General features: G+C 40.0%; 1 protein-coding gene across 27 annotated transcripts in view; it reads right to left on the bottom strand.

The window, feature by feature from the left end:
- The window catches only part of LOC120563870 (pleckstrin homology domain-containing family A member 5-like), an 86878-nt gene that overhangs the window by 22014 nt on the left and 38641 nt on the right, over positions 1-26223 (bottom strand). For 16 of the 27 annotated variants that reach the window (XM_039808344.1, XM_039808325.1, XM_039808323.1 and 13 more), the window contains exons 4-10: positions 18020-18103; positions 12509-12547; positions 6808-6928; positions 6552-6656; positions 3948-4020; positions 1601-1701; positions 146-261 (exon numbers count right to left, since the gene is read on the bottom strand). In XM_039808344.1, the coding sequence (XP_039664278.1) occupies positions 146-261; positions 1601-1701; positions 3948-4020; positions 6552-6656; positions 6808-6928; positions 12509-12547; positions 18020-18103 (639 nt within the window). Of the gene's footprint in view, positions 1-145; positions 298-624; positions 731-1600; positions 1702-3947; positions 4021-6551; positions 6657-6807; positions 6929-12508; positions 12548-18019; positions 18104-18813; positions 18879-26223 lie in introns of those variants that run through there. The other 11 variants (XM_039808324.1, XM_039808346.1, XM_039808347.1 and 8 more) reach the window with 5 other exon arrangements.

Below are 26223 nucleotides of genomic sequence, written 5' to 3'. Positions count from 1 at the left end.
ATACTTGTTTAAAGAACTGTCCTCAAATGCCATTTTCAAATGTCTCTTTCTCCATTCAAAAGCACAACAACCCAGTGTCATCTCCCAACTTCAAATAAAATACACTCTCTGTAACAATGACTATAATAGAGATCCTTTTACAAACCTTTTGACTGGCTCTGAATGCACAAGTGCAGCATTTGTCATTACTTTCATCCAAGACTCCATCTCTTTGGCTGTGTCAGAGCAAAAATAGTATGTCCGCATGTTGGGATGCGTCGCCTGTTTTGACAGGAAAAGTGACACAGAGAAAGTTACCTGAAAGAGAGAAGAGAAAAGCATCAAGTCAACTGGGATCTTCAGCACTTTAACCCTGCCCCGGTGAATCAAGGTTGGTTGCTTTTATGTAGGTTTATCACTAAATAAGAAGAGTGTAGAGCTGCTGAGACTTTGTGAGGCAACAATGACTTTAATGCATGTCATATGATTTAGCAAATAGTGGTGAAAAATGTGATGGTTTGTGAAATACTCCTGGCTGTGGGCATCTGTATCATCCACATATGTACATCAAACAATGAGTCACCTGGGTTTCATGCATACCACTAGATTAGGGCTGTAAATCTGCCACAATACTGTAGGACTTACCATGCAATTCATTGTATGGCAGACACATTGTCCCGTAGCTCTGTTCCCTTGCAGTGAACAAACCATTGTGTTGTTAAAGCAAGAAACAGAAAGAGAAAAACAGAATGTTTAGTGAACAACCTCAATATAATTCTGTTTACTAATGTCTGGGGAAAAAAATAAAACACTGTCATTGCTCCAATTACTTCAGAATAATCTTAAGAAATAAGGAACTTTTAATGACATGGCCATTTGGCCACAACAAGAGACAGAGGAAAAGTTTAAAATGAAAATTACGCAGTCTAAAAGTCATCCCATTCCTGAGCGAATCACTGTAAACCAAAGAGGTCGTACCCCGCTCTTGTGTTTCTCTCTTTACCTCAACTCTCTCTCTCTTTCAGCCGGAGTCTAAGTTGGAAAAGGAGTGGGCTGTGTGGTTGGAGAGACCTTGAGCAGACTCCTGGGCGTCTGTGTTTGTCTGTACTTGGCAGGACAACTTTGTTGTCTCTTAGGGTTTATGAAGGACCCACAGTCATATACACACCACTGAGATCCCATACAATATGCCTGTTGCCCTGTAACTTGGCGTTTCCGAGTCAACTAAGAGTATTGCAATTCTCTAGTACCACCACTGGCAGTAGCCAGCACAGACATATCACAAGTGCTTTCTTTGCTTTCTTAGCATGAGCAGTGTGCAGTTAAGTTTTAAACAATGACTTGCATTACTTCACTGTCAGTCAACTGCAAAATATTTCTTAAGTTAAGACAAAACATTTTCCAACCACAGTAAACCTAGGCGTGATATATGTGCTTAAGAAAACACTGTACGAATATAACTAACACTACAGTTAAAACAAAATATTTTATTATAAACTGAACACCAGTGATCACAACCTTTTGGGTTCCTTATGCTTTACTTTTGCTCTAAATGTACTCAACCATAAAATGTGCAGTCTAACAAAGTTTGACAGAAATGAAAGCATGCACATGCACTGACCTTGAAGGCATATTTTCTGTTAATGTGATCATCCACAGAGAGCATGGAAACACGAAAGCTTGGTAGGAGGATGCTGCCAAGTATCCCCTCCTCTTTTTCATCTGCAGAGAAAAACACAAAGCATTAGGGGCTATTTTTGTCAGTCAACTTCGAGTTTTCCATGATATTACACTAAACTCTTATGTGGAACACTAATTTGTAAACAAAAAGGCAAGACAAACCAAGTGGATTGCGAGATAAATACTAAAAGAGGAGTGCTGGTCAGATGAGCAGGGTCCAATCAGTGGAAAAGATGAGCATTGATTTATTGTCCAATGCAGCTAGGCCACTATAATCCTCATTAAGTTAGCAGACAGGGCTCCACATTGACAATGGAGCACTCTCCATAGGGGGGATTAGATTGAGTCCCGAGTTTTAAGCAGAGAATTGCTTACCCTCCTAATTTGTTATGAGCAATCTGCACTGCTTACCCAAAACAGGAAAACAAAATAAATCAGGGAAGTGACTGCTGCAGTCCCATATGTGCATTTGCTTTGTCTGCACAGTGTGTGTGTGTGTGTGTGTGTGTGTGTGTGTGTGTGTGTGTGTGTGTGTGTGTGTGTGTGTGTGTGTGTGTGTGTGTGTGTGTGTGTGTGTGTGTGTGTGTGGATTGGGGGTGTTTAAAAAATCAAAAGTCTCCTAACACATACTGGTAGTAATTGGGATATCGTATTCCTCATCGTGAACGGTGAGTAATATTTGGGGGAATAAAAAGTGATAGCTGAACTCTGGTTGGCCTCTGGTAGTTAAGAGGTAGAGCTGTTCGCCCTGGAGCTATGTTAGCGCTCTGGCTCCATTACTGACGTCTGAAGGATTGATCTATTCACCAGCATCAGTTGTACCTGCAGCCCACTGGCCCTACATTTAATTATTTATCCATCAAGTCTCTGCACAGAGGACTCTGCAAAACATAAGCTAACAATTTGGAGGATCCTGAGCTTACAATAACAGTCCAACAACTACAGCAAATAGCAGTTGTGCTTAGTTGAGGGGCAGCGCAGTTCATGACCTCTCTGCCCACTCTCTGCTGATGGGTGGATTTCTCAATATGTCTGTCTGGATAAAGCTTTTCAGTCCACTGCTGTCTGTGGCTTTTATCAGTCAGTGGGCGGAAAGAAGGCGACAGGGCTAGCAGACACCAGAAATAACACAGACTAGATGTCATCCTGATCAGCAGAAATGATGACTGTATCCGTGCATCAAGTGAGCAGGGGGCATTGGGCACGTGGACGTGCCAGGCAAGAATTATATTTTCTCTGTTGCTGCAGTCCAACATTAGATCTAGTCTACAATTATCTTACGGCCTCATTGATTCACATTATTCATATCATTTATTTCAAAAGGAAATCTCTTAAACGTTCTCTGGACTCAGCTGTGTCAATATTTGATATCAACATCAGTACTGCATGAGAGGGGCTGACATGTCCAGTAAATAGCATCTTATCAAAAAAGATCATATCTAACACATATGATATCTTACAAGTGTTTTCCTATTGCGCAATAGTAGCAAAGAGGAAGGTTTTTAAGGCCAGCCATATTTATATAACTTAATGGAAAACTTTTAAACTGTAAACTCTTTTTAAACCCACAATAAGCCTATCATGAAAAAACATGACCAAGATTGTGACTTTGATTAAGGTACTAGAGTCCATTTAAAATAAAATAGCAGATTAAATAAAAATGTATTCAAGTTTCCACTTTAGTCAAAATATAAATTCTTATTACTTAATTATGAAAGTATGGGTTGTTGGTCTTCACTAAATTACAGAACCATGTAATACCACACATATTCAAAAGGATGATCACTGTGATAATATAAAAGTGGTCCTTCTAATGTGGAATTAGAAGGGTACCTTTAAATGTTAGCAAGATAAATGTTGTTTAATGCAACTGAATCCAAGAATCATGCTAGTATGCAACCACTGTATAAAAACAGCATAATCTCTGGAAACTTGTTTCATGACTTAACATTAGTGTGAAATCCAATTTCCTGCCATGCTTTCTCTATCAACATTATGGCTGCAACCAAGCCTCATTTAAAGCCCTGGCTTCGCTTAGGGAAAAAATGATCCATCAAATGGCAAATCAGATGACAGGAGAGCCATTTCAATTAGTATGCATCCCCAGTTGGTCCTGACAGACTGCTTACCACAGGGACTTGGATCCAGATATATAAACAACCGCCAAGAACGTGGCTTCTGGCTCTGAAGGTCACAAGAGTCCTCTGAACGTCTAATCGAAAACCACTATTGTTGTAATCAGCGCAATACTAATGAAACATGTTGGTAGCTGAGAGGACAGGACTCACCTCTGTAGTAGAAGAGGCACAGGTCAGACAGCACAAACCACCTCTTTTTCCACAGCTTCATCCCTGTGCTGTCCTGAAAAGACACCAGAGGAATAGAGAACAGTTAGACCCCGATCAGACAGAGGCGCACCGCACTGCCTTTTGTGTTGAAGCGTACAATTTAAAAAGGGGGAGCTTTGTTTTATTTTTTATTGTTGATAGGCAACCCCCGCATATGACTGCCTCTCAATTTATTCGATTGGACAACGGAAAAAAACACAAATGACGTTGGGCGGTTTTCTGCTCTGAGTTTTTAAGTTTTTTTTCAACTCGAGGCGTTCAGGGCAAAAACGTGAGTCGCTCAGCAACGTAAAATCAGTGAGCAAAAACCTTCACTCTCATCGAAAACAATTACCAAAAGCCGCACCAAGCTGCTAAAAAGCGCTCTGTTTATCGGGGCCTTACTCCACCATCTAGTGGGAATGGTTTGAGTGTGAAATGACAAAGATGCTTGCTGTAGTCCCCTCAGCTCCTCCGATATAATTAGTTAAGAGAAGATGACTGGTGATATCACGGGAAACCTGTTAACTACGTTGCAAATGAGAAGTCGACTTACCTGGATAAATAAAGGTTTAAAAAAACAAACAAAAAAACTACAGTTAGTGTGTGTTATTCCAAGGTTTATGTAATAGTGCCTCCACATGAGTGAAATTGTAATGGCAGGAGATCCCGTTTTTTAATTCATAACCAATCAGACTCTCAGTGACTTCCATGTATTGATTACTGACCAATCAGGAACATCTTAACTAATTAGGAGTGTAGCATGAAAGTCTTAAAAAAAGTATGCCCTTTGTATTTACTGATCTGTATTAGGCTTGTCTGTAAATCTGAATAATAAAACTTTCTACTTAAGAAATAGAGTTCAGTTTGTCTTAGTCTCAGCATTCCGTTCCTTCAAATCTATTAGTGGTTATTTAATATATTTAAAATGTTTATTTAAGTTCAAGAAGACTGAACAGAAACATGCTATTTATAGTCTAATATATTGGGTTCAAAGGACAGACGGCAATCAATTACATTTAATTTGTATTTTGAAGTCTTAAGTATGTTATATAAGCTGTTGACAACTTTCTTTTGTTAGGCTTCCAACTGATTGACAGGTCATCTGCAAACCAAGTATCACTTTGTTTTTATTTGTGGTATGAAAAGCCTCCTTGGACTCCTTTTTGTACATACATTCTTTAATAACCGTGTGGAACTCATCCACTTTGTGTTGCAAAATTTCTGCCACTCAAATGTTACATAATATTGGTCTGAGACGGAGTAAGGGTACTTTATTAGGGAAAACATTCAATTTCTGGTATGGAATAAATATAATAAAGAGAGTGCTCCACTGTGTATATCATTTCAACCAAATAAACAGCTTTCACTTTAGGAGGAAGCATGTTGTTTAATGGACAACAAAAATAAACCTCCTTAGCTAAAGTTGTTCTTTGGTATCGCAATGCTGTGATCAAATGAGTTTTCAGGCTGCTGCTGCTTGAAAAGGATGAAGAGTGAGGAAAAAAGGGTATTAACTCCCCCATTCGCTTTATTGGAAAACTTGAGCAGAGTCCTTAATAGTGGATTTCACCAGGAGACAAAAGTAGGGGGAGGGACCTCAACAACTCTGTCATTATGGTCAAACGGCATGTGGGCTGCAGTTTACTTTAAATGGAAATTCATTTCCATGAACCAGCATGTTTAACACATTAGTATCAAAAAGTCCTGATACCAGATGCTGCTCAGTGTGTTTATAATGGAGGCACAACAGAAATGTAACAAAAAGATTCAAAGCTCTTACTTTCATTAATTCATCACCTTCAATCTGTTAAATTAAGGTATTAGCCACTGGTTTTACAATGTGTTAATGAATAAACTTTATCAAAAGTTCTGTCAGATGTTGCTTAGTTTAGGCGGGAAAAGAAATGCAAGGCGTTCACCGTCACATCAATCACGGTGGCATTTTGTTCTCCCAATGGATCAACTGAAGGGCGGCAGCTTTTCCTCAGCCAAGGACTTCAATAGCATCAAGGTTTCAATAAGGCAGGGAAATAAAAGTGCAAATCCAGCTTTTATTCAGGGTAGCAGATTTGTGAGTCTTGTGCTTGATCTACATCACCATGATTGAAGTCCCCAAAGAAATAGCAGCTGGCAGCTTTACCAAAGGAAGCCATCATGTGTTCACAAAACAGCGCCGGGAGGCTGCAATCAAAACTAAATGAGTCTCCCACTTAGGAAGCATGAGAGAGTCCTGTCTGGCAAAGAGCTGCCTCAAGCACCCCCTTTTCACCCTCCTGTAAGTAACCAAGAGCTGTGATGAGGGATTGGTATTTAAAAACTGCTCGCACTGGATGACTGGCTGAGCAGAGACACTGGACAAAGACATGCTCAGATCCTGTAAGAAATCAAAAACCTTCCGTTGTGCTAAAGACTGTTGCTGCAAATCTTACAGGGAGAGGGAGACATTAACATTAATCAATGTGTAAAACATAAACATAAAGTTTACATTCACAAGATGATCCACACTACATTCATATTCACACACACTAAATGTTTTACTTGAAGTCCTATAATCTTGCTCACCTGTTTGTAAAGCCAGTTTCTTTTGATTACTGGGGCATTGGGATTCCTCCTGATGGAGTTGGATCTCTTCCCAAAGTTGTGAATTTTTTTGGAAGGTCTTGATGGCTAGAAATAGAGTACGAATGAGTAAATAGCTAAGTAAGCTCAATCCACAAACAATAAAAGTCTAGACTTTTAGACTTCTGGACTGGTTTTCCATTATTTTCCTAACTTAACTGACATGCATGATTATCCTTTATTCGTGTGTGTCACTCACTCTTCCTGCTGGGCTACTGGGGTTTGCGGCGTAGTCCGAGCCGCCTGTGTAGTTGGAGGCCTCACTCATGGTGCTTAGTGGCCGTTCCTTGTTCTCATTCGCCGGCGCTTTGGAGGCAGATCTAAACAAAAGACACAAAGCATGCCAAGAGCATATAGGCAGATCATCAGTCAGAAATATAGACTGTCGATTTATGTCTACTGACATCGATAAAAAAAAAAAGGAGAACAGGAGGAAGCAAACTTTATTGTCTGTTCCCCCATCCTTCTGAAGTTCAAACTCTCTGGTATAATGAGATCTCAACATGGGCCTATGAATCAAGCCAATTACTCCACCATGTCGCTGCAGATACATTCCCAGTTGTTGGCTTTAAATGGACAGCTTTAAATGGTCTGCAAAGTCTGCCTGACATATTGAAATGCAGCAGTTGCAGCAGTGAATCAGGTCAGGATGCCTCTAAAAGACAAAAATAAATGTAAAGCAAACGTTGAAAGCATACTGACTTCAATACATTTGCCATAGGATAGAACACCTTGTGCTATAAGTTGCCTCTGGCCCATGGACTCCTACATTCTTTAGGGAGGGAACAACGTTGTGGTCTAGAGGGAACAAGAAAGGAAAACTAGAGTAGAGCAGAAACACTGCAGCAGTGAACAAAAAAATCTCTTAGATATACTGGTTTCAGGTCACTGCAAAAGGACAGAAACTGGCAACCCTGAACTGCCAACTCCCCGATCTAACCTGCCCATTTGATGAATGTTCAGCGTTCATAGACTTCAGATTATATGGTACCATACAGAATAAATTAGACATTTTATATTTGATAAACAATAACCCATCCATTTATGCATCATGTACTTTCCTTCCATCTGTACCACCTAAATCAATCTTTAAATCTATCCATCTGTTAGACACAAAGACTATAAAAACTCCAAAAAAGGAAACTCAGAGTCAATTTAGAAACAGTTTAACAATTCAGACTCCATGCTGTCACACTCAAGGTGCACAAACACGCAAAGGGATCACAAGGGATAACATCAGCTCCGCTCACAACAGCAGGCAACAAACAGGATGTTCATTCCCGTGCAGCACAGTGACAGATCTGATACTCAAGACAAAACAATGACAATCACAGACTGAATCTGCCTTACCTGTATTTAGAAGAAAGTTAACATGGTTTGTTACAAGGTAAAGCTCAGCTACAAGAAGCAACAATATCTAACCAATATGTATTTGAGATCTTATGATTGCTAGTTCAATGAGAGAAATTAATTAGGGGTGGAACGGTACACGTATTCGTATTGAACCGAAGCGGTACGGGCGTCACAGTTCGGTGCATGAATTAACAAAGAGAATACACGGTATAAAAATAAATAAAACTCACGTGCGAATTAATTAATGTAATGCGGAACTACTGTTAGATACGCGGCTTCTTTAGGGACACCTAATCTGTAGCCCCGCCTTAGCTCTGAAGCTCTGATTGGCGCCTATGTAGCCGAGCTCTGCCTATGTATGCAGTTTTCTGTCAGGTCGACAGTCCAATGAGTGGGTCAGAGATAGCAGCACTAAGGACGAGTATGTAGAGTTAAGAGGACCCACCGGCCTCTTTAAGATCCCAAGTTTGGGAAAACTTTGGTTTCCCAGTCAGTTACAGTAGTACAGGCGAGAGAGTGGTGGATAAGACGAGGACTGTGTCTGTGTTGTTCAGCAGTTGTTGGGTATGTGAGTGGAAATACATCTAACATGCTAACGCATATCCGATGCCATCCCCCAGATGTGCCAATCACTGGAACGAGACAAAAAAAACTGTCCAACTTCTCCTCCCTACAGTGCTTAACCAGCCTTTAGATACACATACAAATAGGACCAAAACAAATCACTGAAGCTATAGGAATTTACATGTCATCTTCAATGCGCCCGTATTCATTCGTAGAGGAACCTGGCTTCAAGTATTTGCTGTATGTACTCGAACCTTGTTACAACATGCCATCCCGTCCACATATGAGGCAAACTGTAGTCCCTTCCATATACAACCAAACACGGACGTTGATGGAGCACGAGTTGTCAGCTGCACCCTCCGTTTCACTAACTACTGATGGTTGTACTTATCGTGCTACAGAAAGCTATCTCAAGGTGACTGCTCATTTTATTGACTCTGAGTGGGAAATGAAAGCGTCGGTTCTACAGACGCGGCCCCTGTATGAGCAGCACACAAGCACTCACCTAGCTGAGAAGCTGCAGGAGGTCATGGCAGAGTGGAAATGTATGTATTTTCAGTTTTATAGCTGATTGTTTACAGCTAGAGTCTGGGGATGATGTGGAGTACTTATTGTTTACTGTTTACATCTTACTTTAAACACTTCTGGCAGCTAGCTCAGAGGAGAGACTGTATGACACTAGGTGGTACAGCCTGAGACATGCACAATAAAAAAAAATTGCCTCCTGCATTTTTGTTTTGCTTTTCCCTCCATTGTACCAAACTTGTACCGAACCGTGATGTCTGAACCGAGGTATGAACCGAACCGTGACTTCTGTGCAGCGTTCCACCCCTAAAATTCATACATGAAAAATATTTTGTTATTACTAGATTTCACAAGTGACTGAATAAATAAGGGGATTCTGTATAGCGTTGATACATCAAGGAAGTCATTAGGTGGACAAATGGGTGACTAATGCTCTCTCGAGTTGAAGTGTGCACAATTTTCCACTCACTGTTCTAAAATTGCTGCTTGTGCAGAGTGATGAGTAGCCAGTGAGATTGTCCTTCTATTCCATCTAATGACCTCGCTCCAGAAAATGAGGTCCAAGGATTTTCAGCACTTCCAGTGACAAGTGAAATCCTAAGTGTACCATAATCAATGGTGTGTCGACCTGACATAAAAAAAAAAAAAAAGGTTGGGAGGGGTTGAAGAAAGTGTATGAGACTTTGATGTAAGAGAAATGTTGCTCTATTTGATTTGGGCAAGAGACCATTTCCAGGCTCTGAGCTGCAGTGTGTGTGTGTGTGTGTGTGTGTGTGTGTGTGTGTGTGTGTGTGTGTGTGTGTGTGTGTGTGTGTGTGTGTGTGTGTGTGTGTGTGTGTGTGTGTGTGCTGGGGTTTTCTTGATAATTAGTTTGGGCCTGATAATCAATCTGCAGTGAGTGTCAAATTGGCAGCTTTAGTGTAAGAGCTGGCCTGTGTTTAGGGCAGATAATGAACAATAGGAGATATGAAGCTGAATTACAGTCCTCATGTACAACTTAAAATATCTTAAGCAGTGGCACTACCAAAATCAATATTTTAATTGGGTATTCAAATATTAGCTGTAAAAATGTTCCTCAACAATGTTTTTACTGTGATCAAAATTTGACAATAAAATTAAAAGCAACATCACAAAAAGGACATATAATAACTATATAATGGTACTCTTGTCAATGATTAAACACAATATGATAATGATTGAAGAAGAAAAAACTTGAAAAGTTAAATCCTGTGCTAATACAAAATAGCTGTAAATACTGTGAATAAAGCGTTGATGTGTATTCAGAGGACAACTCTTTAGGTCTTTTAACTCTTCAAAGTAGAGATGTTCCGGTACTGCCTAAAACGCTGGTATCGGTATCGGGAAGTACGGGAGTTTATGCACCGATCCGATACCACGTAATAAAGCACTAAAGAAAATCTACGTTGAAGTAGTTCATTTATGTTCTTTTTTCCGTTATAACTGACGGTCAAACTGGATAATAAAAGAAAGTTCTGTGGCATTCATTGTTTGTGTTTGTTCATGTTTTACAAAGAGTTTAACCTGAGCCAGACCGACAACAAAGATAGAAATCATATCACATCCATACAGGGATAGTAGTATACAGCTGTTAAAACAGAATAAAATATATATGACACACTGGTATCGGATCGGTACTCGGTATCGGCCGATACACAAGTTCAGGTATCAGAATCGGTAAGCAAAAAACGGTATCGGGCCATCTCTACTTCAAAGAATTCTTCATCAGGGCCTCTCCAGTATTTATTTCTCAGCTACTGACAGTAAATCCAGAGCACACACGCAATGGAGACCACCAAATGCTTCAAATCTATATTTTTGAAATGAAACAACAACTAACAAGCTTCCTTTAAACCGTTAGCATGACCTCCCCAACATGCTGTTTTAGGGGTCTGTATGCTTTAAATGACTATTTTCTTGTTTAGGTTGGTGCTCGTCCCTAGACAGCGCTAGCCTCCAGTGGATATGACTGTGATGTACGAACACAGTAATAGTTGTAGCAAAATACGAGGGCTAAACTACAACCATCCTTGTATTTACCATAGTTCCATGGCAACAGCAAAGTCAATACATTTCAAATCAAAGCCTGAAGGGGCCCAAAAAAAACATGACTATCTACCTGCAAAGCTGGGAAAAGGGAGTTTAGTTGGGTAACATTTTGGCTTCATTTATGTGCAGACAATACAGCGTAGGTTTACACAGCATCTATCTGCAAAGAAACACTATAGACAGGTTGCATGTCCATCACAGGGCCAACACACAACCCCAAATATAAAGACTAACCCATATGTATTAAAGTGTCACAGCAATGCCTGGTCCTGCTGCATGGACGATGTGTGCCTGTGTGAGTGTGTGGGTCTGTGCGTGCAAAAAGAGTGAGGAGGGATTACACTGCCCCTGAAGCTTGGCGCTCTAAGCACACTGGGGGGGGGACTCTGAACTAAGCGGCTGAGGGTGCATTTTAAAATGACCACACAGCATTTCTAAAGAAATAAGGGTGCTTTTCAAACACTTTTTTTTGGTGGTGAAACTGGCCTTTATCTTTTTAACCAACAAAAAGACTAGAAGACAAGGCAAGCATACATAGATCAAGATATCAGTGGATACATCCATCACAGGTTCAGAGACGCAGAATACCAGAGAGCTGCGTGATAAACCAAAACATTTACAGACACCAACATTATTCACCAAACTAATTTGACTCATGTCACTGTGTATTTCAAGAGCTGTCCCCTCAAAAAAATACAACAGTAAGCCAAAACAAAATTCTCACTTAGGCTCTTAGCCAATGCTAAGGCTATGGTAGTTTAGCATATTTAAAACAAGATTGTTCAGTAGATTACGCAGACATACAGTTGTCCTGTGGGCCTGATGGTAGGTTAAAATCATATTTCGTCATATTTTGTATTGTATCTCATTTATTATTATTTTAATCATTTTTAAATGTATTTGTTGATAACAGGTAAATGTGTAAAATCCTCATGATATTGATTTTTTGGTCATATTACCCAGCTCCAGCATAGGAACAGAGTCAGGACTCTTTCCTGCGTACATGTAGACTGTATATCCATAAGGGACAGAGCATGAAGGGGTGTTCATAAAGTCAAAGTATTTGACAGTTTGTGTGTATCACAAAGTTCACAATGATCATATTTCTTGATGCCTTTTGGCCTATTGTATAAAAAAAAAAAAAAACGACAACCTTTTTGTTAAAAGTAGTGGTTAGATTATGAACAAATAAATGTTCAGATATTAGATCTTACAGGACTTTGGAATGCAAATGCATAACAGGTCAGCAGGCAAAACACCATTCAAAACACCCACAGTCTGTTGTTAGTGTGCAACAACAAGGATTATTAACAGACAGACATGTTCAAGTGTTTTACATAAAAAACAAATGTGGAGAACACACAGTTAACTATTTGCACCTAGTGTATTACCTGCTAAACGCTGGGTGACACAATTTTCCACAATTCACACTACAAAACAGAGGAAAGACAAATTTGTTGAGAATGAAAGTTCAAATGTTTTGACCAATAAGGGGGTTTGAAGACTTGTTGCACATACAGCATACATGGCGTTATGTACTGAATCTATATATTTGACCATATCCAAGACAAGACTGATAAGCTTACATATCATCCTGCTATGCTGTCTTTCCACCTAGCACCCACCTACCACCCTGGACTGATTGCACTAAGGAGTGGGTGGATAAAATCTGTTATATATCTGTTATATATAATCTGTATATGCACTTTTATACTGCATTTATAAATATACACTACCGGTCAAAAGTTTGGGGAAACTTTCCATTCCAATCCATTACAGACCGAATACCAGCTGAGATCAGTTGCATTGTTTTTTTTAACCAGGGCAGCAGTTTTCAGATTACATTATGTGCTTACATAATTGCAAAAGGGTTCTCCAATGTTTTCTCAGCCTTTTAAAATGATATCAGATTAGTAAACAGAATGTGCCTTTGGAACACTGGATATTGTTGCTGACAGGACCTGAAATTAACACCCGACCACCAGCCAAATGCGGGTGAATTTTGCAATTGGCGGGTAACACTGTCAATCTACCTGCCACATTGGCAGGTAGCCAATGAGAATTGAGTGAGACGCGTAACGGTAAGCAGGGTACGCGGTTGCTTCTCGGACCAATCAGGGGCCCGCATCACTGGAAGACATTGATTGACAGCCGGGGCCCCCTTTCGCATTTTCATTACTCGCGACAATCCCAGCAGTCCCACGTGCAGCCACTGACCAAGCGGGAGTGAGAACGGGTCAAATTAATTTCCTTGCTTCTGTTATGAAGAGGAGATGTGTGTGACTCAAACATCTCACATTTACCAACAAAACGTACAGCAAAAGACCGTGCAAAACATTTCAGACCATCCTGCCAACATGTATACATTTTTACATCAATGTACGCTGTAACGGTTTTTCACTATAAAGTCGCTGTTTCAATCCTGTCGGCTCTCTGCTGCGGGCGGATCTGCTGCTTCGTTCTCCCCGCGACTTTTAAATCCACCTGCCACTGTGGCTGGTGGTCAAAAGAGTTAACTTCAGGCCCTGGTTGCCGATAACGGGCAATGTAGATATTGCATTAAAGATCAGCCACCCACTCAGATCAGCTGGTATTTAATGGTCTTTAATGGAGTGGAATGGAAATTTCTAAGTGACCCCAAACTTTTGACCGGTAGTGTATATCATAATAATGTTACATTTTCTTGGATATTAATTGAGAAAGTGTTTATAAATACAAAGCCAATCTAGAAATTAAACATCTTTAGCTCTAGATTCCTGTCACATAAATATAAAAAAAATCCAATATTGCCATAATGCAGCCCGGCTCATTGATTTTCAACATTACCTTTGATTATTTAATACATCCAGAGATACTAAAGGAAAAGCTACCAAAGTATAAACTGCATCGTAAAGTCATATCGCTCAACCTAAATTGCACTGAACACCATGCTCTTAAAATAAGTTTCATTATTGCAGACATGGTCAGATGATGTCTTGGTAAACGTGTTACACGTGAGTTATACAAATATCTCCTGTCAGCTTGCACATGGTCATGTGGACCACTAAAAATAGGAACAGACATGTACAGTAATGACAGTAATGAATGCTGAGACATTCACTGAGGTGGGTGAAGCTGTCAAAGACGGGTCTGAGTCAGGACTTGAGTAGTAGCTCACACATCACAGCATACCTGAGAGCACAAGTATGATGTATATTTAATATAGCCTTTTATAACCCATAAGTCATGATAAAGCAGATTAGTAGAGGCTAATGTACAAGTAGGTTGGTCCTTCAATAACAACACAGTGGTGTCCATGCATTTATCCGACTGTGGGTTGTGTACCAACAACAACAACAACAACAACAACAAGGCCCAGGCATCACTGACTCACCTGTTCTGGTTTCGTTTATCTGCATCAAAATGTTTTAAGGATGAGATTGAGTCATTTTTACTGAGCAGACGATTGAGTGTAATTAATGGTAACTATCCTTACACCGTATGGTCCAGCTGCAGTATCTTCGCCTCTCTTTTAGCCTGTTATATGTTGCCTCTTCACTGGAGGCCACCACACCCTCTTACAATTACACAATCCATCATGGATGCATAAATAGGTTCCACGCATTATGGCAGACCGTTTTTTCCTAGACTAGGATACAACTGCAGTTTCAGAGTAGAATAAGCTATTTGTCTTTTCAAATCTGTAAACTCAATCCTAATCTAATATATGTCTGAATTACTAATTTGTAGCTGTGTTGTTTGTATATTACTTTTACTAAGGGTGGGGGGGGAAATCGGAATTCGTATGTATAGTGATTTTTTTGGGGACGATTTTTAAAATTTTATTTTGTTTTTACCAATGACTCACCTAATATTTTCTGTTTATACGGTACCGCTGACAGCGACTACATCATATTCGTTTCCAGCAAAACAGACCGAAAGCAGAAAATGCAGAAAATCCATGTTATGTACTTCTTTACAAATGAAATAAATGTCAGAGTGACTGACTGACTGACATGTGATGTGCACTCTTCTTATATAACAATTCATTTTTAGAAATGTCTCATGATATACTGTCTCTAGAATTGTATTATTCAACTTTGTTTTTGTTGAAGGCAATACAAATCGAATCAGCACCCATGTATCGTGAAAGAATCAAATCGGGACAAAAGCATATCGTCCCAGCCCTAACTTTTACCATATAGTCTGAAGGTTGAGTTTATGTTCTTTATATGTTATACTAGATTAGTACTAAAAATTATCATGCCAAATTTAAACAAAATTTTGTGTTTTGGATTTACTAGTACAGAGCAGATTAGGCAGTGATCTTCTGCCTGGCCTCTTTATCCCTGGGGCAGCTTAAATCCGTCTTTGCCTTTTATTACTCGTCTAGGGTGAAGATTTTCCCCCTTATTACTTTTTCTAAAAACAGAGCCAACTGTTGGATGAAATGCACTGTAATAAGCTTACAATGAGTCAAGTAGTGGGTTTATCACTTGGATGTTGCCTTCCCAAAGTGGACTTCTCCAGTACATCTGATATTCATTTTGCAGATTATTTTACGATGGTAAAACACTAATTGCCAAATTAGATATCGTTTTGCAGTGGCGTGTTGTGCCTCTCGGCGTGAAAAACAGCAGAGATGTGAGAGTAACACAGTGAGGGGAGGAATGTGTCAAGAGAGTGCAGTGTGACAGTTCTGGCACAACAAGCTTCTTCGCAACCATCTCTGCTGAACAAAATGCAGCTCATAAGAATTTGGTAAGGCAGAAAAGCTCAATATATCATATTCTAGTAAAACCAGGACCTTAATTACTAAGCCGCATACACTCATCTAAAGGATTATTAGGTACACCATACTAATACCGTGTTTGACCCTATCCTATCAATATGGGCCAACATTTCTAAAGAATGCTTCCAGCACCTTGTTGAATCAATGACACAGAGAATGAAGGCAGTTCTGAAGGCGAAAGGTATCCCCCACACCATTACACCACCACCACCAGCCTGCCCAGTGGTAACTAGGCATGACGGAGCCATGTTCTCATTCTGTTTACGCCAAATTCTGACTCTACCATCTGAATGTCTCAACAGAAATCGAGACTCATCAGACCAGGCAACAGTTTTCCAGTCTTCAACTGTCCAATTTTGGTGAGCTCGTGCAAATTGTAGCCTCATTTTCCTATTTTTAGCGGAGATGAGTGGTACGCGGTGGGGTCTTCTGCTGGTGTAGCCCATCCGCCTCAAGGTTGTGCGTGTTGTGGCTTCACAAATGCTTTGCTGCATACCTCGGTTGTAACGTGTGGTTATTTGAGTCAAAGTTGATCTTCTATCAGCTTGAATCAGTCGGCCCATTCTCTTCTGACCTCTAGCATCAACAAGGCATTTTCGCCCCCTAGGACTGCAGCATACTGGATGTTTTTCCTTTTTCAGACCATTCTTTGTAAACCCTAGAAATGGTTGTGCGTGAAAATCCCAGCAACTGAGCAGATTGTGAAATAGTCAGACCAGCCCGTCTGGCACCAACAACCATGCCACGCTCAAAGTTTCTTAGATCATCATCTTTCCCATTCTGACATTTTGGAGTTCAGGAGATTGTCTAGACCTGGACCACACTCCTAAATGCGTTGAAGCAGCTGCTGTGATTGGTTGATTAGATAATTTCATTAACGTGAAATTTAACAGATGTTCCTAATAATCCTTTAGGTGAGTGTATTTAAACAAGCTGAAACTGGTGCCCGTGATGGGACATTAGGAATTCCTACTCCACTAGTTGTTGGACTTAATACTTAATACCGTGGCCATAATTTCCCACGTTGGAGTGACATTTCATGTCTTGAAGCAGAAAATATTTCAATCAGCACTCATTGCTCAATAACAAAGTCCCAGCAGTTGGGATGGCATACCTTTAGCTCAACAATATAACGTTATGGAGAATCTGCTATCACAGGGGGTTTCTGAGGGAAGTGAGAAGCTGAGTGGAGCGGATACATGTTGCGCAACATTAAGCTAAAATGGCTAGGATGGTAGATCAAAGTTGAGGCTAGTGTCATTCAGTCATCCAGTGTCAATCAGTGTCATGGTGTGGGTTGTGATGTACAGTCTAGTACATATTTAGCACACTTACGGATTGGGACACAAAAGTAAATTTGAGTGGGATTCTGCAAAGGAGGCCAAAGTTATAGATCTGCATCTGCCCTCCCTTTTCTGTGTTGGACATCCTGCAGACCTCTGGACAGAGCACTTGACTTTGTCCACACCTCACTATGAGGCCCATGGGTGGAGTTAAAGAAGTTAAATGGGAGCACTGACGATTCCTCAGATGGAAAGTAAAAAGTAAGTAAAAGTTCAAGATGCCTGGCTTCTGATCCAGTCATGTGGGCAGATGTGATTATCGTTGTGCTGAAAGCAGTGTAAATTATCGCATGGACATAACATTGTTACGGGACATATCTTTGTACATAATGACAACTGAAAAGGCCATGAACTCCTGTCCAGGTCAAAATGAACTGTGAATCACTGCTGTGAATCACTGCATCTGCTAGCTGATGTATGCATGATACAATGGCTTTGTTATTGGCAGCCCTTAGCATCAAGGGCTGGCAATGGCATTTTCAGAAAACAGCAGCAATAATTATGCACTTAATAAAAGCTCTTTAATGAGTATCTAAGACGTTTGTAAAGAGTGACATTTCCATTCAGTAGGTTAGTTCTTATTTCTAAGGAACGTGTTTATGAACATAGATGAATGAAGAACCACTGGATAGAAGAGGCTTTGAACTGAAAGGGCAGTACTGTAAATAGAGGGTGGCAAGGCGCAGACTTGTGCTATGCTGCCTAGACATCAGGAGTTGCATCAGCATACTGTAGTGCTTAAAAATGCTACCCAGTGACATTCTTAAAGCAAAAAACAAGAGACTTACTGTTCGTTTACGACAAAGATGCAATTGTCTTGTGAGGGTAAGCTTGAGACAGGATGCTTGCAGGTCACCTTCCGTTCATTGTGGCTATTGAGAATAGAGAGGGGGGAAAAGGGAAGAAATTAGTGGTCAATGTTAGGAATCATACTGCATTCAGATGTCAGGAAAAATAAGCCCATCAATAATTATTGATTTATCTTTAAAAATGGTGAATTGATATGCTGCTTACTGCCCTGAAAACCCAAACATATTTTCAAAGAACTCGAGCTGTAAAGGCTTGACAGAACTCTTCACCTGCAAAACATGAGAGCAGTTGAGGTAGAGTTTGTATTGGCTGAGTAGAAATGGGAATACTGAGACAAGATGGAACAGATACATAACATGTAAATAATATTAGCATGCTGTGCCAAAGGAGGAATTAATCAATCAAAAACTGGTCCATTCTGTAAAACTGGTCCAACCGGACATATATTTGGTACAACAGACAAGCAGTCATGGCACAACCAAACAACAGCTTAAGTGCCCCATGACAAGACAAAGTATGGCATTAGGGACCCAAACAAAAGCAGAAAGATGCTACATAGGGTCCACAGCAAAAAAAAAAACCTCCTTCCTTTTCAAATAAGAGCACCACTGCTTTAGCTTTTATAAAAAACAGTATACAACAGGAAAAAAGAGAAATTTAGATGTAGGTTAGTGTGTACCAAGCCCATTTCACCTTTAACAAAAGGCTTCAGCAGGCTGTTATGCCATCCTACACAACATCCAATGACAGAAGTACAGAAGATTCTACCCACCCATCCTGTTGGCCAATTACAGCGGCCCACAGTCCCTTCCGCCCTGACATGATTAGAGCACCAGGACACAGACCACAGTCTTTGAAGAGGAGTAGTCCAAGGACTGGGGCCTTCAAAACAACAGCAGCTTTCCAGTAAAGTAGAGTGTGGTTATAATGTGTGTGTGTGTGATCTGGATCGCGTGGGTGCGGAAGCCTCAGTAAACTCTCCAGTTAGAATGACAAGCTTCTCTGTTTCGAACTATACAGTAAATAGTCAATCCTGAGTTTTGTTTTCAACGGCATAATTGGAATAGTGACTGCACTGTTAAATTAATTCAAGATCCAGTTCATCAGCTTCCTATCTCATAACCTACAATTTAGAGATGGAAAATCTATGGTTATTTGATTATACTGTCAGTGAGTTACAGCAATGGGAAGTTCAGTAGCAGTAGAGAGTATGTTATCAATATATTAATCAGATATATTGACAGCAGTAATTATTAAACAAGACATTAGACAATATAAGTTGCATGAGCTGCAGTGTCAGCAACAGTCTTCAAAGCTACTACTGCCTTAACTGGACAGTTATTCTATATTTCAGCTCAGTTAGGCTGAACTATAAACAGTAGAGAGTAAAGCTACAGCCCAAAAATAACAGTTTTTAAACATGGGGTACTCTTGTACTGAAAAGAGCAAATACTAAGAATGAAATAGGGGGTTTAGTTTCAGTTTAGCCTGGAGAGCAACCGTCTCCACAGCTCTGGTCTATAATTACCAGAGGCACTGTTGGCAGCAGAGCACTCTGTGCGGTCTTTGGGCAGACCAACGGCACCATTTTTTTTTGGTATCCCTTCACACATGTCTATGCTCTTCTGCGAGAATAAAGAAAGTCTGGATAGGTAGTCATGTACACAGTAGTGGGATGAAAGAATGATGTTATGCAGAACTGTGGATGGAATTCAACAATCAGTTAAACTATCCAATACTTGAGAATCTTTTAGCTTTGATACTCTGAATCCATGCACCACGAGTTTGCTTTCATGTGGTACTTTAGCCATGGTTAAAAGGAACAGAGGTTTAAATGTAAGGGTGCATTTTGCCGACCTATTAATTGGCAATGCATGCAATTTCATTACAGGAGAGAAAAGTGTTTGATACTAAGGGTGCACGATTCAGAAAATGTCACGATTCAATATTGATTTTTAGGCTCAAGATTCGACTCAAAATGGATTTTCGATTCAAAAACGATTCTCGATTTAAAAAAAAAAAATCACGAGTGCCCAGATAGCTCAGTTGGTAGAGCAGCCCATATATAGAGGTTTACTCCTCGACTCAGCAGGCCTGGGTTCGACTCCGGCCTGCAGCCCTTTGCTGCGTGTCATTCCCTCCTCTCTCACCCCTTTCATGTCTTCTGCTGTCCTATCCAAATAAAGGCTGAAAATGCCCAAAAACATAATCTTAAAAAAAAAAAGACTTAAAAAAATCTTAAATTGGAAGCTAATACTAATGCTATAGCTAATGAACAATTACAGATACATAACACATTTTGCAATCTCAGATCACATTATCACTCACTATGACCACTACTACGGTCATTACCAAACATTGTGCCAAAATATGAACAATAACATTGTCATTAGTGGGCTTATTTGCTAGCTAACCTCAGCAAAAAGACAGTACCTTAATATACAGTTACGTGAAACAGATGATTTAACGGCACCGCTAGTTTTACACATAGTAAAGCAACAAAACAAAATGCTGAGGGAACATTACTACGTTTTTTCATGTTGGTTTTGAGCGCTATGCACCCCCACGAGCCTGGAAAAAGTTTTAAACAGTAACATTAAGTGAATACAGCGTGTCGGGGGGAAGAGAGTTTTTTCAATAACTCCGTTTTTGTGATCGTCAGGGGCCGAAATCGTAATCACGATTAAAAATCTGATTTACTACACAGCCCTATTCTCGACACCACATGAATGCAGCACAAACATCCCTATCTCGCAATGTTAACGAAAGTGAAAAATTATTTGTGTATCCACCAGGGCCACGTGATTCAGATCTGCTCCAAAATTTGATGGGTTCTTCCTTGGTCCATACTACACCCTTCCACCAAGTATTTTTTCTGTGATCCTGATGACAAACAAACAAACCAACAAACAAACGGATAAACCAAACCGAAAACATAACCTCCTTGGCGGAGTTAATAAGCATTGCAACATCATTTTTGTATACGTTTTCAGTTCCTTTCAGCTCATTGTTTAGTTTGGCGGTCCATGTAGTAAGACCCAATGGTTCTGAATGATGGTACAGTAAATATGTGCTCTCTGCACCCGACACAAGATCACACAAGCAAATAACAAATAAAAAGTCAAACATTTACTGTAGATAGCCAAAAACAGAGACTGTTTTCTCAGAAGTAAGCAGACCAAACTAAGGCTATGAGTTGACTAAACAGTTGATTTGCATTCAACAGAGTGATGGCCCCTACTCAGTCTATACTAAAAGAGGGCTCTAATATGATGCCCATGTTGCTCTGTTTCTCTCTCTGTTTCTGACAGGTGTTTGCTAAAACATTGGCCAGAGGAACTTGATACTGGAACTTGCCGTTGGCTCTAAACACCCTGATTAAAAGACAACCCCCATCAGCAACACCTGTTCGTCAAGACATCAAAGAAAATATACCAGCTGATACTTTGGGATCACAAAAATGTGGAAATGTACTTTCTTATTGCATGGCTATTTGATATTTGTTTGATAAACTGACTCTACCTCAATGATCATGAATCCCAACCAGCTCCAGACTACTAAAGCTCACTCTACCCACTGACCTCCATGTGGAGTGGGCAGACATAATGTAAGGATAATTTGCCCTGTAAAAATCAATAAAATGTCACATCAAATTAATTTTAAATAAAATTCAATGTTTGACTGAAACGGGTTTTATCTGTTCGTAAGCTACAAACAGATGAACCTGAAATAAAAAATAACGTAAATCATATTGAAGAATATAAAAGTGTTTAAATCTATTCGTTAAATATCACCTTCAAAATAAAGTGGATCAAGGGTTACATCTATAAAATGAAAAGGCCCTTCTAATGTTAACAATGTTTTTGCAGATGTGTTGACTGAAACACGTGCGAGGTTAATGGTTTTAAAGGGGGGTTGTGTCACATCAAAGAGCCCATACACCTATATGGACGGAAGCTATTTGAGAGGGTTCGAAACCTTCCCAATGATACATGTGATATGGGAGGACAGGGAGATCTTAAGCCTCAGGGGACAACATGGGGGCAATGAAGTAAAATGATGGTCATGGTTGTGTGTAGGCCAAAATAGGCAGGGTAACAGCAATACACATTTCCTGTTTAGTAGATAAATCTCCTTTTGGACAACCTACAAAAGTAGCCCATGACAATTCGTGGTTGTCTCCTTTGAAGTATTCTTTAAGCTATTTTATTATCCTATTCACATTGTACTGTAGTGACATTTAACATACCACTGTGACAGGCTTGATGATGCTGTGAAAAAGAATGAAGGCATCCCACACTGCAGATACGGATAATATTCAAAATTAGTTTGGTGTGCCCCCACATCATCAAGCTATAATCAATAGCTGATTGCAAATATGACAGGATTATATTGCAAAACAATTGTTAGAACGTGGGTTAGAATATGTGGGTTGTGCGCTATGTCTCACACAACATAAGGGCCCTCTGAAAACATTACTGGATGATAATGTAATCAAAGTTGATGACAGCAGCCATTGTTGCATCTAAATCAACTACCAGCTCAAAATCTCTTTTTGAGTAAATATGTTTTTCAAAATACCTCTGCCAGCTAATCTTAGCTTAAAACACCATTTGTAATGGTCACACATGCTCTGGAGGATGTGGTCTGTGGTCACTACAATCAAGATTAAGTCAGCATAAAATCACAGGGCTAAGGAGTTAGGGGAGCATATGGTAACATTTTTGCTTCAATAGAAGGCAAAAACATTGTATTCTCTTCAGTTAAGTTTAGGAGTTCTTGTTTTCCAGAGGAAGATGTTGGTTTATTGGGTGGGTAGGGATAAAGGGAACCAACAGGTTCCTTGCCTCTTGACCTCAGATGTATAGAAGTGAGGAACTAGACAGGCAGTGAGAGCTGACCACCCTGTAGTGGGGAGGGTTGGGCAAATCAGGACTGTCCTGTCCACAACAATTAGCAGTGAGCTGCAGTAATGAAGAGCTTAAGGTCTGGGGGTCAACACTCCACAGGCTTAGCTTTTATTGTTCTGGGTGGGTCTTTGATGCCTCACTCCCCTTCTACAGTTTAACCACAAACAAATGAGAGGCTCCAAAAAGGATCTTTATATTGGAGAGAAGGGGAATGGTCTTTATGAGTTTTGACAACATATTGTTGGGTTTTAACATCAGAGTTTGGGGGCCACACTAGAAGCTCCCTTATGTAATTATTTTACTTGAAAACCAAACCAAATCTGCAGTTCAGATCTCTGCTTGATACATTTTTAAAGAGATGAAGTGGGGGCAAATATTTGGTTTAACATTCCACCTTATTCATGTCTGAGAAGCCAAAAACAGCCATTTACTGCTAATTTTGGACCATTTTCACAGATAATTTATCTTAGAGGTTCATTCAACGGTCAGAAGTTCATTACACAAACAAAGTTGTTACTGTTGAAGTTCTAAAATGATTGTCGTACTCAAAACATATCCCCCTTAACCTCTCTATTTATTTGAAAGTACAGAGGAGAAAAAGTAGATAAGAAAAACTGTCAAATAGAGGCGTGGCATTTGACAACACTTAAAAAGTCACAATAGGGGTTACTAACATCATTTCAGCCTTACTTTGAACAGGCCAAATAAAAGATGGAAGAAAAAAATAAAAACATTACTTGTGGTCATGTGTTTTGTCATTTTTTTCAATGTGGAGGAACTGTAAACACTCGAGGGGATTTCCTCATTCTGTGTTGTGTTAAAAAAGAACTAGAACAAATTTATCTACAAGTTATCATGAATAGTCTGAACTGCTGTTGCTAATTTGGATACAGGGGAATTTATGAAAAACAGCTTTTAAAAACAACTCTGCAACTTCGACACTCTGATACTAAGCAAGCAAATGGAAAAGAACCTACACTGTATTGTATGGGAAATGATAGTACGCGAAGCACAGAACAGCACAGGCCAGAGCAATCAAGCAATCCAGCCTTATTTCCTCAGGATATAATCTAATGACACATACTTAATGCAGTAGATGCTTCAATCACAGCCCTCCCAGTAGCATAGGTGAGAAGATTTTACACATTGCCTTGTAGGATCACACCCTTATCCTAGCAGTGCTGAGCTAGTGAAATCATGCCATCTTAGGGGCCGTCCACACGGAAACGTTTTTTTTGTGCAAACGCACGTTTTGCATCGTTTGGGCCGACCGTCCAGACGAATCCTGCAAACGCACTGCCTGAAAACGCACTTTTTTGAAACCAGGTCTCAGGGTGAAAAAATCCGAAAACGGCTCTCGTTTGGCTTCGTATGGATGGTAAATACGGATCCGTATCGATGAGGTCATCGCCACACCCCTCTTTACACATAGCTTTTACACCCTCTCCCACGTTGGCTGACGAACAACCGCTGTGAAGCTAAGTGAGCATGTCCCATCTCCATGGTCAAACCACTCACTTCATCTAAATACTCTGCTCCCTGACCCTTCCCTCTGGATTCTACACAAGATATATTGCTACGTTATGTAGCCAACATTAAAATCGCTAAAGCATTACCGCTCCAGCAGCAAGTAACTAACGTTAGCTGCTATGGCTATCTGTTTATAAAGTGGAAGTATAACTTATAACTAGCTAGGTAATCTGTCTGCTTATCAACTCCTTGAACGGATTATAGTAACTTTACCACGGCTTATTGTGAAAGGTACTGCAAGAAAAAGATGTTATTAAAAACATCATTCATGGATATTATGTTTGTTTGACTGCCGTGTGGCTAGCTTACGCGAGGCTTAAGTTAGCTCGCTAGCGCTACAATCATCAAAAAAACAATCAACACATTATACAACGTAACAAAGACACATTTTCGCTCAGCAGCAGTGGTAAAGTTATTATAGTCCACGGATGTATTAAGAGAAAATAATCTAGCTAGCTAGTATGTTAGATATGGGTTATGATGGAAGTGAAGTGATATGTCTTCTTCCCGTTTTGGTGAATTTCTGTAGCAGAACAGCTGCCTATAGGCCTGCTATGAGTAGGTGTTGAGTAATTTACAAGTGGATTCGTTTGGACCTAACTATTCTGAACGAATAGGGAAGACGGTAAAGATGTTGGTAATGCGGTGGACGGGGCCTTATTTAAACCAGACTACATGGTACACATTTGAGCTCTGGCTCCCTTAGCCCATATCCATGTTCTCACATTTGCAATCTGAATTTACACATGACTATTTGCTGACATTTAAAACTAACTCTATGCATTTACCAACATTGTCAAGATCACGTCAGTTTTAGATACTTTTTAAATGCCAGTACAACACAGGTGAAGTCTAAAAGAGTTCAGCAGGAAAATGTCTTGGTCTCTTTAACAAATCCAACTGAAAATCACCTAACAGAGCCTTTCAGTGATAATTAATTCTCTTGTTAATGCTCATAAATGTAATCCTATTACCCAGGAAGAAACTTGGACACAACTTTAGGCAAGGCATGACTACTGAATAAAGCTTTCACATTATCAGGTGGGTATTCTTAACTAGCATAAAAAAAGAATTGGCTGCAGTGGAACTCCTCAATACCTCATGGACATTGACTGGAGGTATGAATAGCCCTCGTCACAAAAGCTGAGCAGAATAAGCAAAATAGGCAGTTTGTGAGTGGGCATGCAAGAGAAAAGACAAAACAGGGGCTTTGCAGTCCCCGAGAGGCCACATGAAATGCAGAGCGGCAACATGAAGCAACGTGCTGTCAAAAAATTGAAATACCTGGACTACTGTAATGTCCTTAAAGAATATCTTTAAGGTAAGGTTGTGGAAAACGTGCATCACACCAAAATCACTAAAAATAACATATCCAGCCTGTTAAGCTTTGACTTTCACCTTAGACCTCTTTTCTTAACCACAGAAAACAGCTGCTCTTTCGGGGCTACAAATCAGATTTTGTTCACAAACAATTCAATTAACAGCCCCCTCAAAGCAGCTGTGACAAAGTGTGTCAAGGTGACAGGAGCTGAATGGGCGACTCGAGAATATTTTGGAGTCATGGAAACAAGCTGCCTTCTCAAGGAAAAATAAAACATTGAAAAGTGAAAGAAGTGAAATTATGTATTATGGAGAAAATTCAAGAAGTTAAACTGCAGTGCACTGTAGTGATGTAAAACCAAGCCTTGTTTTGGCCTTCTGACCAGAGGCCAACATGATACAACTTAACTTGTGTTGACTTC

Source organism: Perca fluviatilis, chromosome 8 (genome assembly GCF_010015445.1).
Source record: "Perca fluviatilis chromosome 8, GENO_Pfluv_1.0, whole genome shotgun sequence".
NCBI classification, from domain to species: domain Eukaryota; kingdom Metazoa; phylum Chordata; class Actinopteri; order Perciformes; family Percidae; genus Perca; species Perca fluviatilis.
Note: the sequence above shows the minus strand (reverse complement) of the source record. Positions and strands in the feature narration are given on the sequence as shown.